This window comes from Cyprinus carpio, chromosome A23 (genome assembly GCF_018340385.1).
Source record: "Cyprinus carpio isolate SPL01 chromosome A23, ASM1834038v1, whole genome shotgun sequence".
Lineage (NCBI taxonomy): Eukaryota > Metazoa > Chordata > Actinopteri > Cypriniformes > Cyprinidae > Cyprinus > Cyprinus carpio.
Window position 1 is genome coordinate 24,274,823 of NC_056594.1, and position 18,345 is coordinate 24,293,167.

At 36.5% G+C, this 18,345-nt stretch overlaps 1 protein-coding gene and 1 pseudogene across 3 annotated transcripts in view; both read right to left on the minus strand.

The window, feature by feature from the left end:
* LOC109057740 overlaps positions 1–11,991 on the minus strand; it is a 55,710-nt pseudogene extending 43,719 nt beyond the window's left edge.
* Positions 11,992–13,126: 1,135 nt separating this feature from the next.
* LOC122135135 (potassium voltage-gated channel subfamily G member 1-like) overlaps positions 13,127–18,345 on the minus strand; it is a 60,325-nt gene continuing 55,106 nt past the window's right edge. For all 3 annotated transcript variants that reach the window (XM_042713711.1, XM_042713710.1, XM_042713713.1), the window contains one exon: positions 13,127–16,364. In XM_042713711.1, the coding sequence (XP_042569645.1) occupies positions 15,585–16,364 (780 nt within the window). In that variant the 3' untranslated portion in view covers positions 13,127–15,584. The remainder of the gene's footprint in view (positions 16,365–18,345) is intronic.

Below are 18,345 nucleotides of genomic sequence, written 5' to 3' on the forward strand. Positions count from 1 at the left end.
CAGAGATCTGCGGTCAGGAGTATTAGAGAGAAACAAGGGCGGCTGGGGGATGTGTGTGTGAGAGATACTGTGAGAGAGTGGAAGAGATACACGGATCCTTTGGGGTTTATCTTTCCCTTGATGATTTCCTTAATGAAGAAAAGAAAGAAGCAAGAAAAACGCAACGGTTTCTTTCACAGCCAGATGTGTAGCATTTGGACAGAACTACACTTTCAGATTTTTTAACTCGTCTGTTCTCACGTTTATCTTTTTCTGCAGCGAAGCCACTTCCCATAAAGATACAGCCAAAGAGAAACGCTTGCAGATTAAAAATGGAGCATCACATTTTAGCGGGCGGCACATTACGAGAGATAAGCGTTACCTCCAAGTCTAAGCCCTTCTAATGAAGAGGGAGTCTTTGATGTGAAACTCGCAGATGACCCTCTTTGCATCCTTCTGTTCTGGCAACTTCGTCATTGAAGGGAGCATTTTAATGAATGTCAGCATTGACTTAAGCCCTGCACAGGTCAATAGCTTCGGGTTTGCTTGGATTCCCATGATTCAGAGCTCCTGTTTTTCTGTGCAAGACGTCGTTAGAGCGAAAGGGTTGAAGAAATGGGTCATTTTGGATTACTAAGCCCATATGGAATTTGCATGTTTTCTGCAGAGATTGTTGGGAGAAATTTAAAGAATGGATTTAAAGGAGGAACGCTGTCTATATATATATATATATATATAAATAAATAAATATATATATATATATATATATATATATAAATAAATAAAGTAAATTAATAAAAGTTGTACAAACAAATTAGCATATTAGAAAAAAATACTGTTTCAGTTGTTCTACTTCAAAATTTCACATTTACTTCTGTTATTGGCCGTTACTTTGAAATTATTTGTGAAATTTACAAGCAATTCCTGAGTGAAAACACCATGGTTTTTTTTTTCAGTCCATGTTAAAAATAAATAAATAAATAAATCAGGCTGTCATTAACATAATTGTGTGCAACATTATTATAGTAAGGTTTAAATATAATAAGGTTTAATATTGAACTGAAAGTACTACACTTGCATTGTTAAATGGAATCATTATTAAATTAGCCAAGAATCCAAACACATGTAACTGAATGTATTAAAGGCAGAGTATATTTAGAAATTTGTGAAAAAAAGACAGACATTCAATTTCTGCAGAATTACGCAATGCTTATTGTTCTACTTATTACTAGCCGTTACACACGGCACAGTTCTTGTAAAGGGTGTGTCAGAGGATTTTTGAAAGAAATTTTTACTGTTATTCAGCAAGAATGCATTAAACTGATCGGAAGTGACAAAGACATTTAGAATGTTTTTTAAAAAAAAATGTATATTCAAAATAAATGCTGTTCTTTTAAACTTTCTGTTCATCAGAGACAAATATTGCACTTTTCATACAAATATGAAGCAGCACAACTGTTTTCAACATTGATAATAATTTGTAATGTTTCTTGAGCAGCAAATCAGCATATTAGGACTGATTTCTGAAGAATCCTGTGACACTGGAGTAATGATGCTGAAAATTCAGCTTTGATCACAGGAATAAATTACATTTTAAAATATAATTCAAATAGAAAACAGACATTCTAAATGGCATTAGTATTTCAGATCACTCATCCCTGCAGTAGTTCTGGAATGCGGGCCGCATGAAGAGACGAGTCCTGACATCTCTCCATCTCTCACACAACCAGGGCATGTTGAAGTCACACAGATGAGCCCATAGGGCACACATTCCATTATTTTACAATATGTGTTATCAGTCTCCACCTTCCCTGGAGTCAGGAATGTCTTATCAAGAATGTGTTTTACACTATCAGTGAAGAACCATTTCTCTGCTATATCAGCTATAACATACTAACAGACAACAGTAAATGTCCAACCTTGCCGTTTCAATACTTCATAGGGTTCTAAACTTTGAATTAAACCAACCAGATATGAGATGAGTGTATGACTTAGCAAAAACTATTTAAACACTGAGAACCTGCTGCAGCCCTCAAAAACGCACCACAGCAATGCTTGCCGCATTTCTCACAGCGACTTCTCTAAATGGTGGACCTCACATCAGGATTGTGGGTAGTCTGGCACACCAAATGATGTACAAACACTCTGCACCCACACTGTACAATGCACTCATTCGTCTACTGCGTGAACTTTCAAGGGTGGTATCATCTCAGATGGCAAATTTGCTGTTGAAATGACTTTTCAAATGTATGTGATGGATTAGTGTGCTATAAATAAAGTTTCAAACATTTAAAGGGTTCATATGATGCAGTTTAAAATTTTCCTTTCTCTTTAGAGTGTTACAAGCTCTTGGTGAATAAAGAAGATCTGTAAAGCTGCAAAGACTAAAGTCTCAAATCCAAAGAGATATTCTTTAGAAAAGTGAAGACTCGTCCACAACCCCCCACATCAATACATCAGTATGTGGGAAGATGTTCTCGCAAAGAAAGGCGGCGTACTTTTTATTCTCGTTGTAGTATTGTTGTTGCTGCCGCCGCCATGTCGTATAGATGCTGTGTGTTTCACTGTGAAAGAGAAAAAACTACTTTGTTTGACCTTCCAAAAGAGGACGATATCCGATACGTCATGCCTGGAGCTGATCCGTGCTGGTCGCTGAGGAAATACATCAACTTTGCACTGTGTATCGGCAGAATGGGCTTTCACCGTGGATTAAGCGGAGTCTAGCCCAGGGTCGTCACATGTGGTTGCTGCAAGCACAAGGTACGCTACTTCGTAGAATGTGCCTCAAGCCGCCCACCTTTGCTCACTCAAGTCACTCAACTACTTTGTTTTTTACTTCCAAAAGAAGACACGATTAGAAATCATGTTTATATCATGTTTATGATGGGTTTTATTTTCATGTCTCGTCGCTCCAGCCGGACAAAGCATCAAAATATGTTAAGAGGCGTAACATTTCCGTCACACGCTTGAGGTATTCAGCCATTAACCTTAAACTGGATAGCTGGCCAATTACAGCACACCTCGCTTTTCAGACCGATGAGCCTTGTAAAAATCGTCGTGTTTCAGAAGGCGGGGCATAGAGAAGAAACTATAATGTACATTATATGGAAAATGTGTTTTTTAACCTTAAACCGCATAAACACATTTCATTACACCAAATACACAAAATAATGTTCTTTTTAGTAGCATCATATGGCCCCTTTAACACTTTTATAGTTAAAGACATCATCCGGGTGCTTGAAGTGCACTACGTCTTCTAGTTTTTTAGTGTGAACGCACCACTCAAACTACAAAATGCTGTCGATTTTGGCATTTTGCAGATGGTTTTATTCAAAGCTGATACATCGTATCAGCTTGTGCATTCCCTGGGAATCAAACCAATGACCTCAGTGTTGCTAGTGCTAGAGTTTGAGCTACAGTTATGCTTAATGGGAAGGATCTCTGGAATTCTACAACACAAAGCGTATAAATTAGGGTTAAAACACCTAAATTGAAAATTATTAAATTATAAATGAATGGAATGATATTTCGCTATTTTGGGATTTTTCGGATCATACCATATTCACTTGACACAATGATGGAGTAGTTAGTTCTTTTAATCCATAGAGAAAAAACAACAACAGCTTTGACAATGGATAATGAACGTTTCCCAGTTTTCCCCAATTGGTTTCCCAATTTTTGTAAGTAAATAAATAAATAAATATATATTCTTTTGTAATTCTATGTAATTTCACCAATTTTGCCAGCTTTCAAATTCTGAAAAATCAATACTGGTCAAGTACTAGTTTATGTAATATTGCTTAAAATCCAAAAAGTTGGGGATTTTAGGAGTTTAGAAGAAAATTAATAAACAACATCGATTGCAATCACAGTATTGGATGAGAACAAAACATGAAATAAATTGAGCTTGATAATGACTAATAATGCAACATTCACACTGATACTGAATCAACACCGAACTACACTGAGCTGAATAATGACACTATTATCTACTGTAGAGCTGCTTTACAGCTGAAATTGTTTGATCACGGATACATTTTACAGCACTGACACCTTTACTATACTGTTTATTCTTGTAAAGCTGCTTTAAACCACCCAATAAATAAATGTAATTTATTTATTGATTTGACTTTCTGTACCGTGCTGCTATGGTCTATATCTGCCTCTTCATGTCTTCAGTTATGCTGTAGCTACAATCGCATTCTGCAAGCAAGTCAAGGCACGACCCATCGGCACAGTGAACACTCAGAATCAGCTGATTACTTATCACTTGGAAAACAGACTGGGTTTCACATTTGATCACCTTTGAACTTCCTCTGGAAATTAAAAAAAGGAAACAGACATGACAAAAGAAAGAAGGCTGCTGAATCTTCTCATTCAGTGAAGGAGATGGAAGAAGCCATAAGCATGGTGATGGTTCCTTCATGTGCACCAAAACAATGGCCAAGGACAAATCAACCCTGCAATCAAATGCCCGATGGATGCCCCGCGATTCATCCAGCCATCAAACAGAATTATTTACTCCACGACACTCCGACATTTCCATAACAGACTTGAGGAGAGTGAAGTGATTTCCTTTACAGCTCACACTACTGTTTAAATTTTTTAACGGAACACCAAGAGTAGAATTTGCTTTAAAAAGACGCTCTGCCATCGTAATCACATTTAAAGGGGAATTCCAAACATCTGCTGCACGAGCATGTGATTCTGAGAGGTTTGGGATTTTTTTTTTTTTTTTTTTTTTTTCTGGCTTTTAAGTCATGAACCCACAAAGCATTTTCCTTAAGGACTGGGAGATAATGAGAAAACCTCATTAATATTCACGCACAAATTAATATTAAGTTGACTGTGAACTGAGTGAACCTAGCACAAGCGTCTTCTGAACTCCCAGATGAACCAAAAACCTACAATAACTTCATCTCTACATAAAACACACCACAAGTACTATTTTTCCATGTTGAACAATGTGGGCATATGTATGCAAGACCACAGCTGCCCTAGCCAACCACGACACCCAGAAAGGTGACAGTGAGGTGAAATGGGATAATATCAAACAATTACAGAATAATAAACTAATTATCACAGTGAATATTCTGCAAAATAAATGCAATTACACAGATTTCATTATTACAGATGAATGGATTAAGGATTACAAAGTAAATAAATGGCAGATTTTTGGGCAAAAAAATTCAAAGTTAAGTTTTAATAACAAGCAAGTAAAGGAAACTGTTCCTCCGTTGAGCTTAGAGAGTGTGGACGCCAAATTGAACTTATAGTGAATAAAAACGAAGCCATGAAAGGCAGAAATACAGTCCATTCAACAGGGATTTAATGGCTTCGCCAACAAAACATTATAAATATGCTGTTCCAAAGAAATTTAAGTGGACAAAACGATATAGACTGGAATCTGCAAAATTTTTATACCCTATTTTAGATCTGCAGATTTAATTTTGGTAAAATATTGGTTTTATATGGTTAAGTACTGTATGGCTAATATTGTGAATGGTATTTAAGTTCTGCTCCACTTTATGCAAAGTTCTACATGCACAGATTGCATGTGGGTCTAGACGTGACCTTTGACCTTACAAACTACTGGATAGTTTCTTCACATTTGAGTCATTCCTAACCTCACCAAGGTCCATTATAACAGTTTCACTTAACAGACTGCAAGCAGTTAAGATATCAAGACTACAAAACTATGACTCAACAGTTAAGCTTTTTTTTTTAGATAAAAACATCCAAAACTTAAAACAGTCATCAGCTTTCAGTAAACAGCATTCAGATATCATTTAGACGGGTGCACAAAGCCCGTTCAAAAGCCCACATCAATGGCTGAGCTGAGTGGCACTTCATAATCATACAGGCCTACGTTATAATACAAATCCCATCCATCCATCCTTGTTTTCCTGTCACATAACGGAAGGAGAGAACAGAGGGAGGATTGAAACGAGATGTGAAGCATCTGTGGCCTTGCTCGCCGGGTTGACAGGAAGTGGTCCTGAACTCTGTGCGGACACAGTAGCGCTGTGTTCCCCCGAACGGACCACCACCACCACGTCCTCCATTCAAATGACATCAGATGAGGACAGATGGGTCCACTGCCGTGAGAGTTCAGAGAGGTCATCCTCTTCAAACTCTTACCAGTAACCAAAAATGAGTCTCAGACACATTGAGTGATGATAATTAATAAATTCAAGCTACAATATGCGACCCTTGACCACAAAACGTCGCTGGGGTATATTTGTAGCAATAGCCAAAAATACATTGTATGGGTCAAAATTATAGATCTTTCTTTTATGCCAAAAATCATTAGGACAATAAGTAAAGTGTTCCATGAAGATATTTTGTAAATTTCCTACTGTAAATATCAAAAGTTAATTTTTGATTAGTAATATGCATTGCTAAGAACTTCATTTAAACAACTTTAAAGGTAATTTTCTCAATATTTAGATTTTTTTTTTGCAAACTCAGATTCCAGATTTTCAAATAGTTGTATCTCAACCACATATTGTCCTATCATAACAAACCATACATCAATGGAAAGCTCATGTATTCAGCTTTGATATAGTGTGTAAATCTCAATTTCAAAAAATGACCCTTATGACTGGTTTTGTGGTCCAGGGTCACATATATGAAATGACTCTTTAATGCAAAGACATGAGGGATAGAAGTACAGTCCATTCAATAGGGTTTTAATGGTTTAGCCGTCAAAACAGTGTAAATATGCTGTTCCAAAAATAAATAAATAAATAAAATTCAGCGAACAAAACGTTTGCACATTAAAACAATGGTTTCATATGGGTAAATATAGTTAAACATATGTATAGAACTTCAAGAACAGCATTTACTTTAGGCAAAGTTGTGGGTCTGGGCATAAAGTGACATGACAAGATTCAAGCTCAATGGCATTCCAACAGTGAATGTTAAGAAGCATGTCAGACTGGCAAACTCCTCTCAGTGTTGTTGTATCAAATGCAACAACTTTTGTCATAAATTCCATACCTTCATTGAAGAATTCCAAGACAATCACCGTCAGAGAGCAAATGATTTTTATTGCTGGTCTATATGTACACATGCAAATGAATTAATGGTTACTGTGCCTTCATATTCTGAATGATAAACACTATAATTAGAAGTCTGAAAGCATGTCAGGGGACAGATGCATAACTGGACCAGTGCAAGAGAACATAGAGAGGCAGCTACATGCAACAACAGAAGTTAGCCGTCTGCTGCATTAAAAATGTAACAAAATCTGTGGGTGTCCACCGCAAACCTCGGCTGCATTGTCCAAACCCAGAGAGGCCGATAGTGTGACCATTAAATATGCAAATGTCATCGCCAATCACACAAAACGAGGCGCTTGTTCAATCACGTGTGAAGCACTCAATGCCCGTCAAGGTCTACTGTACTCTCATATCAAGAGTTTATATACACATAAAACAGAAGGTGATGGAGTTTCCTGTAAAATCTCAACACCATATCCACGAATCAACAGATGTTTCTGAAAATAAAATATAAAATCAAATATATAAAAATAAAATAAATACATTTTAAATTGCATTCATATTTGATTTAATACATTTAATACATTTTATATTTGTGTATTGTGAGCTTGTTTTTTCAATGCAATATTTTTATGACAGACAATAAATAACAGACAAATATTTTATGACAATATTTTAGGCACATTCAAATTGCAATGCGCATTTTTACAAATAAGCTTTTTTTGTTCATTCAGCATACATTCAAGCCAGTGCAACAATTGTATGCCACTGTATGCCAAAAAAAAGTGTATGCCATTTTATGTGATTTTTATGTGGTTTTATTTGAGAGAGATATATTTGAGAAGGTTAACATTAATGGGAGATTTGAGTAAGATATTAAATATTCCTTTGTATATCTCTTATAAATATCTTCGTGGTTCAACTGATATAATTTGGTCAAACTGCTTCCCAAAATTTCAGTCTGAGGAAGTTGTCCTCTGGTTTCTCTCTCCTCGACTAATCATGCCACTCGTTCACATAATAGCATTTCAAAAGAAGCCACTTTTTATTGCATGCCAATTCTCAAAGCCAGTAAACAGAAACAAGCGCGTCATTCATAACGGAGCCCAAAGCCCAGTGTATCACTCATCACAAACAGAAGGTCCCAGTGAAGGGAGGACAAAGGCCCCACTGCGTCGGCACGTTACCAATTAACAGGAATTTTGCCTTAAAAGGCTGCTTTTCCAATGATCTCACTTGAAGCCAGCTTAAACTTCCACGGCTTTCACTGAAAGACATTCACAGAATTCCAAAAGGCATTAAAGCCACTTCACGGGCTCGGGCCCCTTCTGCAAGAGTCCTCAGTGGTATTATGAGCACATCTAATTAAGAGCATTAGTCCCCTCCTTATGAAGCACCCATAAGGACCATCAAAAGCCACGGGCAATGAAGAGAAACAACAGATGAACACTACAGAAGACGGATGCATTAGCTAATTGCTCCAAATCACTATAGGATAAACAGCTCATTGCAATAACAACAGATTTAAGGGAATACCTTGAAGTTATCAGGTTATTTAGTTAGTGCTCCTGTAGCTCAAGTGGTAGAGCATTGCGTTAACAAGCGCAAGGTTGGGGGTTCGATTCCCCGGGAACACATGATAGGTAAAAATTGATAGCTTGAATGCACTGTAAGTAGCTTTGGATAAAAGCGTCTGCTAAATGCATAAATTTAATTTAATTTAATTTATCAGACACTCACTCATTACAGAGTCAATTCTGAAGCACTGTTTACTGCATGTGCACCTCTGAGTCTTGTGTTAGATTTTTTTATTGGTGGTGCATACTTAGGGTTGAGGATTCAAACAAACCCCTAACTCAAAATAACATTACAGACATGTACCTCAAATCATGCAGCTTTTTGAGCAAAGGCGTGTTATTAGTTTTCAAAGTGACTGGAGTTCCCCATTTTTACCTGGTGGATGATAAAATGGATGGGGAAAAACATACACACACCTACTTCAGTGAAGTACTTCCACTCTACTAATCCAACCCTAAGATTAACATTGACATTGAGTCTCTGGCAAGGATTCAACTTGTCCCAAAGATAACCAGGATGTACAACGACAGAACTGGAACTTAAAATTAAACATAAGCTGACAGAGAAGGCAAAACTCAAAGATAAACAGCCACATTGAGCCACCTTGCTCACTATTCAGCCACTGTTGCACTCCATTTCTCAAACCAAAGATGATGCTCTAAATGTTCAAGTGAGGGCGATGGTTAAAAATGCACTCTTTAAAATAAAAAAAGGTTCTACAAAAGGGGGGTTTGCAGCAGAAGAAGAACCATTTTCAGCAAAACAGTTCTAAAAAGTAGGCTTACCTGTTTTTCTTGCTGTAAAGAACATTTGAATAATCTAAAGAATCTTTTTCCATTATTAAGAACCTTTTGTGGAATGAAAAGATTCAACGGATGTTAAAGGTTCTTCATGGAACGAGTCTTTATTTTTAAGCGTGTACTCTTTAAATCATAGGTTCCAAAAGAAGGTTTTCGCAGCAATGCCATAGAAGAACCATTTTTGGGTTCTCAAGAGAAGCTTTTAGTGACCAGTTCTTAAAAGAATAATTTTATCTTAGTCTAAAGGACATTTTAATACTCCAATAACCCATTTTTCTACTATAAAAAAACCTTTAGTGGAATGGAAAGGTTCCATGGATGTTAAAGGTTCTCCATGGAACCATAGATGCCAAAATTATTTTAAGAGTACAGCCTGCCAAAGATTCAAACCAGGGTCGATTTGTTTAGTACAAACCACACATTCACTTTCACTTACCTAAGTGCATTTTGCCATGAAGAATGAGGAGGCTGGGAAAATGAAACACTCTGAGGACAGCAAGTGTGGGCGAGGTCTTTCTACCAATATGAGAAGTGGTAAACTAACAAATTATAGCTTAGTTCTAGGCTCAAACTCCCTTAATATGATTTCTTAGGCTCTAAACCCATGGTTTACAGTAGGGTAGTTTTGTACAGGAAATATCTGCTAAAGTAAAACACATTAATCTGCTATAAAGTGATGCAAGGTGCTTCTCATAAACAGCACTATGGGGGGGAAAAAACGTGACTACTACACTAGTGGACATCACAATTCATGCCATATACATGTCTAAAAAAGCTTACACCCGATCTCACGAGAAAACTATTTCACGAGATGGCCTTTTCGTATGAATCTGTACAATGTGATTCAGACAAAAGTACGTATGAAGGTCCACAGCTAAACCTAACCCTCAATGGGGCATGAACAGAAAGCAAAACAGTACAAATGAAATTGTATGAATTCGTCCAAATTAGCCACCAATTTGCCAAAACACAAAATAGCTGCTATGAGAATGTGTTGAAATGAAATGTTGATTCAAGCCGATTACGGCTTTCTTAAATTTAAGGATGCCCAAAAATAGGAATTAAACACTCATGCCTTATGGCAAACTCAATATTTAGAGATTTGAGTCATCATGAGTGGGAGAACCATAATCCCAAACACCGCCAACAAAGCAGGCGAGAACTTCTCTTTAGTTCACTGGAGAGGTTCACTGGCTGACTGCTACAAGAGGCGATAGATAGATAGATAGATAGATAGATAGATAGATAGATAGATAGATAGATAGATAGATAGATAGATAGATAGATAGATAGATAGATAGATAGATAGATAGATAGCATCTGATTAATCAGTCTATCACTAAATACATACCATTAAAAGTAAAAGAAGCAAGTACCAAATTAAAAGTACTGAATAAAGACATAAACGAAGCATTTCTGATAACTCCAACCACCAACTTTGCCTCAGATGTTTCTACTAAAAGCAGCCACAAATGAGAGGATTGTTGTACGCATCTATAAAATGATAGAAAATTTATGTGGGTAGCAGATCATATCATTTAGTCTGAAATATTTAAGCTCATATTGGCAAACCTGAGCACAATTTGAGATGTTGTTGAGATCTGCAACTGTAAGAGACACGTGAAATTACTGGCGTGTTTTCCCTCAGGAGAAACATCTGAGAAAAGCTCTTCATTTATTGTCTATACTGTGTAGAGAAGAAACGATTGACATAGTAGAGAGAGAGAGAGAGAGAGAGAGAGAGAGAGAGAGAGAGAGAGAAAAGGAGAGCTGATTTGCAATTTTCCTTTCCTACAGGGAGACCTAGTTCAGGTGTGACGTACAAAAAAGACAAATCCAGACTAGTCCTTGACAGGACTCCGGCTAGTTTTATTCATCTGAAACAGATAGCCACATTGCGGCTGTTTGCCTACAATATTCACACAAATAAATCATGCGAATGCTTTCTGATTTAAATGGAAAACATCACGAGTATTTGTTGTTGTTGAGCAACAATCTTACAGTTAATTTAAATAAATAAAATACCAAGATTTATAAACACCATGGACAAAATATCGAACACCTTCGTTTTATACAATATGCCAGACATTGTGTTTGTTTGATCAACCGGAAATGTGACTAAAACCTCGTTGAGCTCTATTTTTTAATACCAACGCCCAGCAAAAAATATATACGATATAAAAATAATCTAGCCGTACTCACCTTGTCGACAACCACGAATGTGGTGCGAATAAAACCCTTTCGTTTCCCGCTGCTCTGAATGACCTCTGAGTTACTGTTTTCGGTGTGTGTATGAATGAACGAGGCTCAGCTTTCCATACTCAATAACGCTCACCGGCTCTAACAGAAGAAATGAAACGGAGCGAGTGAGCGCGTTCAGTGCGCGTTCATGACGGGGGTTGCCTGGGAACGCGCACAGCTGCACGGGTCATCGTTAATATCAATGTCACACCGGTAACAGTTAATATATCCAGCGTCACGATCAAAGCGATCGGGAGCGATCCGAAGCCTGGATAAAGCAGCAGTAGCTTATCGCGTCCCTGAGAGCGCGCGCACGGCCGAAGGGGAAGTCAAAGCCATGGCACCCGTATGAGATGATGGGAAAACTGGAAAGACAGAAGGGAGGGCAGGGCGCTTTGACGTGACACTGTTTCACTACGTTACACTTGACTAGCAGAGACAAGTCTGTAATAGCAGGAGAGAGAGAGAGCATGAGAATTCGAGAATTTAAGGTAACTGGGACACCTATTACTGGATCTGGGGCAACCGAAACGTCATTTTGAGATTGCTCAGTGCAAAATAAATAAATAAATAAACAAATTAAATTAATATATATAAATAAATACACATGTATACATGGATTAGATACAATAGTCTGTCATAAATGTATTTAAATAAATAAATAAGAAAAAATTAATTAAACTAAGGTGCGGGAAAATAACTCATTGTACCGCAAAAGACACGCCAAATTATCCCCGCCTACTGACGTAATGTTGTAACTTGCAACAAGAGACGAATCAGAGTCAGACGTTTTGGAACGGATTCTAAAGATTCGAATCGAATGCGGTGAATAAATAAATGAATAAATAAAATGTGACCATCAATGCCAATGGAATAATGCATTTGCTTCATAACATTTCCTAAGAAATTATCTCACTTATAAACAACTAAATCTGTTGAATGTCTTTCATAGGTCAAAGTAATTCTAGAGGATTTGTTTAGGGAAGTCTTGCCAGTATTTCCACAAAGAAAGGGAATGCAGACATATGCACGATCCTCATTGGATATTTGAGACTAGATTTGTGACGGATGAACTGGATTTATTGGAAGATTTTCTGAGAGCTTCCCTTCAACCTATGACGCGTCTCATCAGGTTTTGACAGCCACACACATACCAGAGATGAAAGCCTGTCTTCCTCCATTTGCACAATATATGATTGTTTTACAGTAAATCCAAGTTTTTAGTCAAAGATTTGGCACTGCTGCCCCCTAATGGTAAAGACTGGTTGCTTTAAGAAAGACTTGTTTTAATGACGTCAACTTGGTATTTGATGTAAATTCAAGCAAGCCACAGATATTTGTAAGAAATAAGACCATAAAAAATTTAAATCACAAGAAAAATTAAATAAGGTTTATTTATGTCGTGTGATTTATTATTATTATTAATATAATTATATATATATATATATATGTATATATATATATATATATATATATATATATATATATATATATATATATATATATACATATATAACACAGTATGTGACACATGAGAAACTATATAGGCAGATATTCCTGGCAGTTTTCTTAGCAGTAAACATTACAGACTGTATATTGTGGTACAGAATTATATGGCATGAAATCTGAAGGTTATATGGATTTGAATCATACACTTCAGCACATATCAGCAGCACGAGACTTTGAACATAAACCTTGTGTTTAAACACATGATTCGACTGACATGTCAGTGTGTGATATGTGTGTTAGAATTACATTTGCACAAAGGGAAGGTACTCATGCAGAACGCAAGCATATGTGCAGAAGTTGTGACTTTTGCGTTGTCTCAAAATTTGGTGACCGGTGAATTCATATAGTGAAAGATGTTTCACCAATATAAAATTTAAATGTCACATGGATTTTTTTTTTTTTTTTTTTTTTTCATACTTAAAGGTGAAGTGACAGCATTTTTAGGCAGAAAGATTTTGAAAAGGGGCCTGAAAAAAATGCAATGGAGCCTAATGAATTAAAACAGAAATGCTCAGTTTTGTGTCTTAAAGGCATAATTCACCAAAAAATGAAGATTCTGTCTTTGTTTAATAACTCTCATGTTGCTCCAGAACGTACCTGCTGCCTTCCATGGCCTATCCTGACCACTCTCTTTTCAATATAATGTAAAATAAGTGAAGTCAAGCTGGAAAATGACAAAAAAGCCACCAGAAAAGTCTATATCCAGACTTCAGAAGTCACATGATGGCTTTGTGATTATTTGACGTTTTTATTTACTTAAAATTTTGCATTACACCCTAGCTGTCCTTGATGTGTTCCTGTGTTATTTTATTATTATTATTATTATTATTATACATTATTATTTATATTATACTATAATAGCATATAAATGCATTATTTTATTTTGAATTCGTTTTCATATTTCATTTTGATTTTAAATTAAGTTTTAGTAATTTTGTTGTTTTTGTCCCTTTTATTGAGTTTAAAAAAATATATTTATATAGCTTTATATATTTATATTTACATATAGCTCTAATTAGTTAGTTGGTTGCCATTGCAACATTTCTAATTTTTTAAGTTATGGTGTTTCTTCCAATATTTTATTTTATTTCAGCTTTCTTTTTAATCACTGAAAACAACTATTTTAGTTTTAGTTAAACAACAACACTGATGCATTCATGAGAAGTAGCGAAGTCCAATTCGTGACTGACTTAATTTTTTTAATCTTTAATTGAGTACATAAAACAGATCTAAACGATTCTTCACATATTGGTTCTCAAGTTCAGAGGGAGTACAGCGGTTAACAGTCCACCAGAGGGAAAGAGTTTTATTTTATTTGTTTTACAATTTCAAAAGGCATTATATAGCACACAAATCATTTTTATTAAACTTACAGTACATTACAGTTTTATACAGCTTATGTCCTTTCTGATGCTTTAAAAGTGCCAGTCCCCCATTCATCAGATTTTTTGAGGAAAAAAAACCTTTTGCATTATTCAAAATTCTCTTTTTGAGTTCCACAGAAGAAGGTTTGAAATAACAGGAAGGTTCTGAAAGTTTTCAAAGTGATCCTAATGTTATCGTTCCTATGTGTCATTATAATTATAGTTTTGCTGTGGACTTCCCTCTTCTCATACAATTAGAACTTCATAGTTATTGTTATAGTTACTGACTTTGGTGTGAACACACCTTTAATGATGACAGAATTTTCATTTTTGGTGACCTATTATCATTAAGATCAACCTTATCACATTTACAGCCAGTCATTTTCAAATAAGGATTGAAAGGTCTGAAATTCGGAAGTCAGTTCTGCTGGAAGGTTGACGACCGAGCACCTCTAAAAGACTTTTTAAAGTTCACCCCAAAAAAACTTTCAGACCTTATTTGAAAATGACTGTCTGTAAATGTGATAAGGTTGATCTTAATGATAACAGGTCAACAAAAAGGAAAATTCTGTCATCATATGGATTTGTTTTACATTCGATGGAGAGACTGTGACTTGAAGGTCTTTTTTTATTTTTTATTCTGTCATTTACACATATTCCAAACCTGTACAAGTTTCTTTCTTCAGTTGAACACAAAAGAAGAGATTTTGAAGAATGTGGGTAACCAAACAGCTGACGCTAGCCATCGACTTCCATAGTATTTTTTTTCCATATTATGGAAGTCAATGAGGACCAGCAACTGTTTCCTACATTCTTCCAAATCTCTTCTTTTGTGTTCAGCAGTAGAAAGATTCTCATACAGGTTTGGAACAACTTGAGGTTGAGTAAATGATGACAGAATTTTCATTCATTTTTGGGAAGCCCTTTAACCAAATTCTTGGGGTGTGGAAGGACATGAGAGTGAGTAAATGATGACAGAATTTTCATTTTTGATCTTTTTTTTTTATCTATCGCTTTAATGGATTGTTGATGGAATATATGTAAAACAACATTCAAAACAGCTGCTTTATATTCCGCGTCCATTAGCACCCTCCACTTTTTTTGTACTCCTATTCCTCTCGGTTTCTGTGATCAGACGAGACGCTAGGAAAAAGCATGTTGCTCTCCAGTGACAGGTTGCTGCCCAGACCTGCGATGCGGCTACGCAGCAGAAAGTGCGTCCTGCGTTGCAGCAGCCGCTGCTGCTCCTGCTTGAGCTCCACGTAGGAGCGCGAGAATGTGTGAAAGATGGAGGTGACGGGGAACGCCATGAGCAGGATCCCGCTGAGGATGCTGCTGAGCGCTACCACCTGTCCGGGGATGCTGCGCGGCACCATGTCGCCGTAACCCACCGTGGTCATGGTGATCACGGCCCACCAGTACGTTGCAGGAATGCTACTGAACTCTCGCGTGACCCCGGCCTCGTTCTCGATCAGGTAGAGCAGCGGGGAGAAGAGAGCTATGGCCACGCAGAGGAAGAGGAGGAGCAAGCCGAACTCCCGCGTGCACCGGCGCGCCGTCAGCCCGAGCGTCTGGAGTCCGAGCGAGTGGCGCGCCAGCCGCATCACGTAGAGGATGCGTAACGCCCGCAGCACGCGCAGCACCAGGCCCACTTTGTCCAGATAGCTGCTGCCCGAGCCCAAGCGTTTCTCGCCCGTGGAGGTGCTGTCCACCACCAGCGTGATGTAGTAGGGCAGGATGGCTATGACGTCGATCAGGTTGAGCGGCCGCCGGAGGAAGGCCAGCTTGCTGCGGTCTTGGATAAAGCGCAGCGTGAACTCCAGCGAGAACCAGGCCACACACACCGTCTCCACGATGAAGATGTTGTAGCACATCTGAGAGCATTTGCCCTGAAACAGACGAATGGAAAGTTAGATTCCTTGGGATTATGAGCATAGGTTATTAAACTAGGTTCTTTATATACATAAACTACCATTTAAAAGTTTAGAGTCTGTTAAGAAATTAATACTTTCATTCAGCAAGGACACATTATATTCATCAAAAGTAACAGTAAACACATTTATAATGGTACAGAAGATTTCTATTTTGAATAAATGCTACTATTCTTAAAATAAACCAAAAAAAAAAAAAAAAAAAATAAACACCATAAACATGTTTTATGAAATGTTTCTTGAGCAGCAAATCAGCATATTAGAATGATTTCTGAAGGATCATGTGACACTGAAGACTGGAGTAATGATGCTGAAAATTCAGCTTTGATCACAGGAATAAATTACATTCTAAAATATATTCAAATAAAAAACTATTATTTTAAATTGCATTAATAGTTCACAATATTACTCTTTTCACATGCAGCCTTGGTGAGATTTTTCAGAAACATTAAAATCTTAATGTAATCATATTTAATACAATTTTATTTATTTATTTTATTATAATATATTTTATTGTTTCTGTGCTTAATTCTGTTGTATTTAGTGACAATAAAAAGTGTTTGACACTAGACAATAAGTGTAATTAAATTCATCATTGTGTTTATTTGTTAGGTTCAACATTTTAAATTAAGTTTTAAATAATATTAACTATTAAGGTTATTATGTGTGAATAAAGACTATTTAGTTGTTTCAGTTGTTATTTGCCTAGTAAATGACAAGAACATTTTTTGGACATCTTCCTAAAATATTTGTGTTTTCTCTTTATTATGACAGGTGGTGTAATAAATTAAGCACATAAAGTGATAATCCAGTGAATTATCATTTGATTAGTGTATTATGTGGACATGTGACAAACACAAAGGACATAATTCATGAAAATTGAACTTGATAGATGCAAGGGAAAAAAAAAACATTCACAACCAATTATTTTTAAGGTTTAAAAGCATTTCACACTGTTCAGTGTTTTTGCTAGAATTCAGCTGTTGTGAATAATCTTATATTTTGCATAGCATCCTCTTGAAACCTTTGGAGCTGCTAAAAACAGCTAAAGCATAGGGCTACAGCATATTCCAATCATCAAAAAATCTTCTAATATCTTCTTTTGTGTTCTGGAGTACAAGGAAAAAATCATCATCGTCCTCTGATCCCGGCTGGTGTCTTGTTCTCAGTTGCAGTACTGCTAGTAATCCACTAGAGGAAGCCGGGGATTCATGCAAACATTCTTCCTTTATTTGTTTTCAGAACTTTGCTGCATATTGTTATTATTTCACCTCGTCTCACCTCGCATCTTCCTTGTCTTTTTCATTCTCATTAAATCCTAGGATCGCACCTTGAAGACTAACAACAACAAAGTAAGAAAAATGTGTTGATTGTGATACAGAAAATGTATTCAGCTCAGCTGTAAAAAAAAAAAAAATAGTGCCACTGACTAAGTGCATTGAAAATGAAACCCCTGAAAATGCTTCAATGCTAAAAATAAAATGATAAAATGTTAGAACTACTCACCTGCATCTTTGCATCCTGGGTCCTTAAAAATGAAAAATGAACCATACACAACACACAACAACTCACCAAAAAACAATGAACAACAACCAGAACTGATAAACCCACTTGAGATCATTACTATTATGAAGACTACGTTAAAACCTCTTGTCTAAATGTCACCAGGAAGTAAATACTAATAGATTTAGCAACATTATTTGGATTTGTCAGTAAATACTTTCAGTAAAATCTGAGGTAAAAAGGATTTTTTCCATAAATAGTGACAAATTCAAAGGACATAATTCATGAGTCTCTGTCTGGCTGGTGCTATGTTGATTTAACGCTTAATTTAATTTTCTATGCTCTGTTTTTCTCTGTACCAGGGGCGGCAATTTTAATTATTCCAGTGACTGATGTGAGCCGAGCCAATGGGTGTCTTAATTCAATTAGAGGAGCT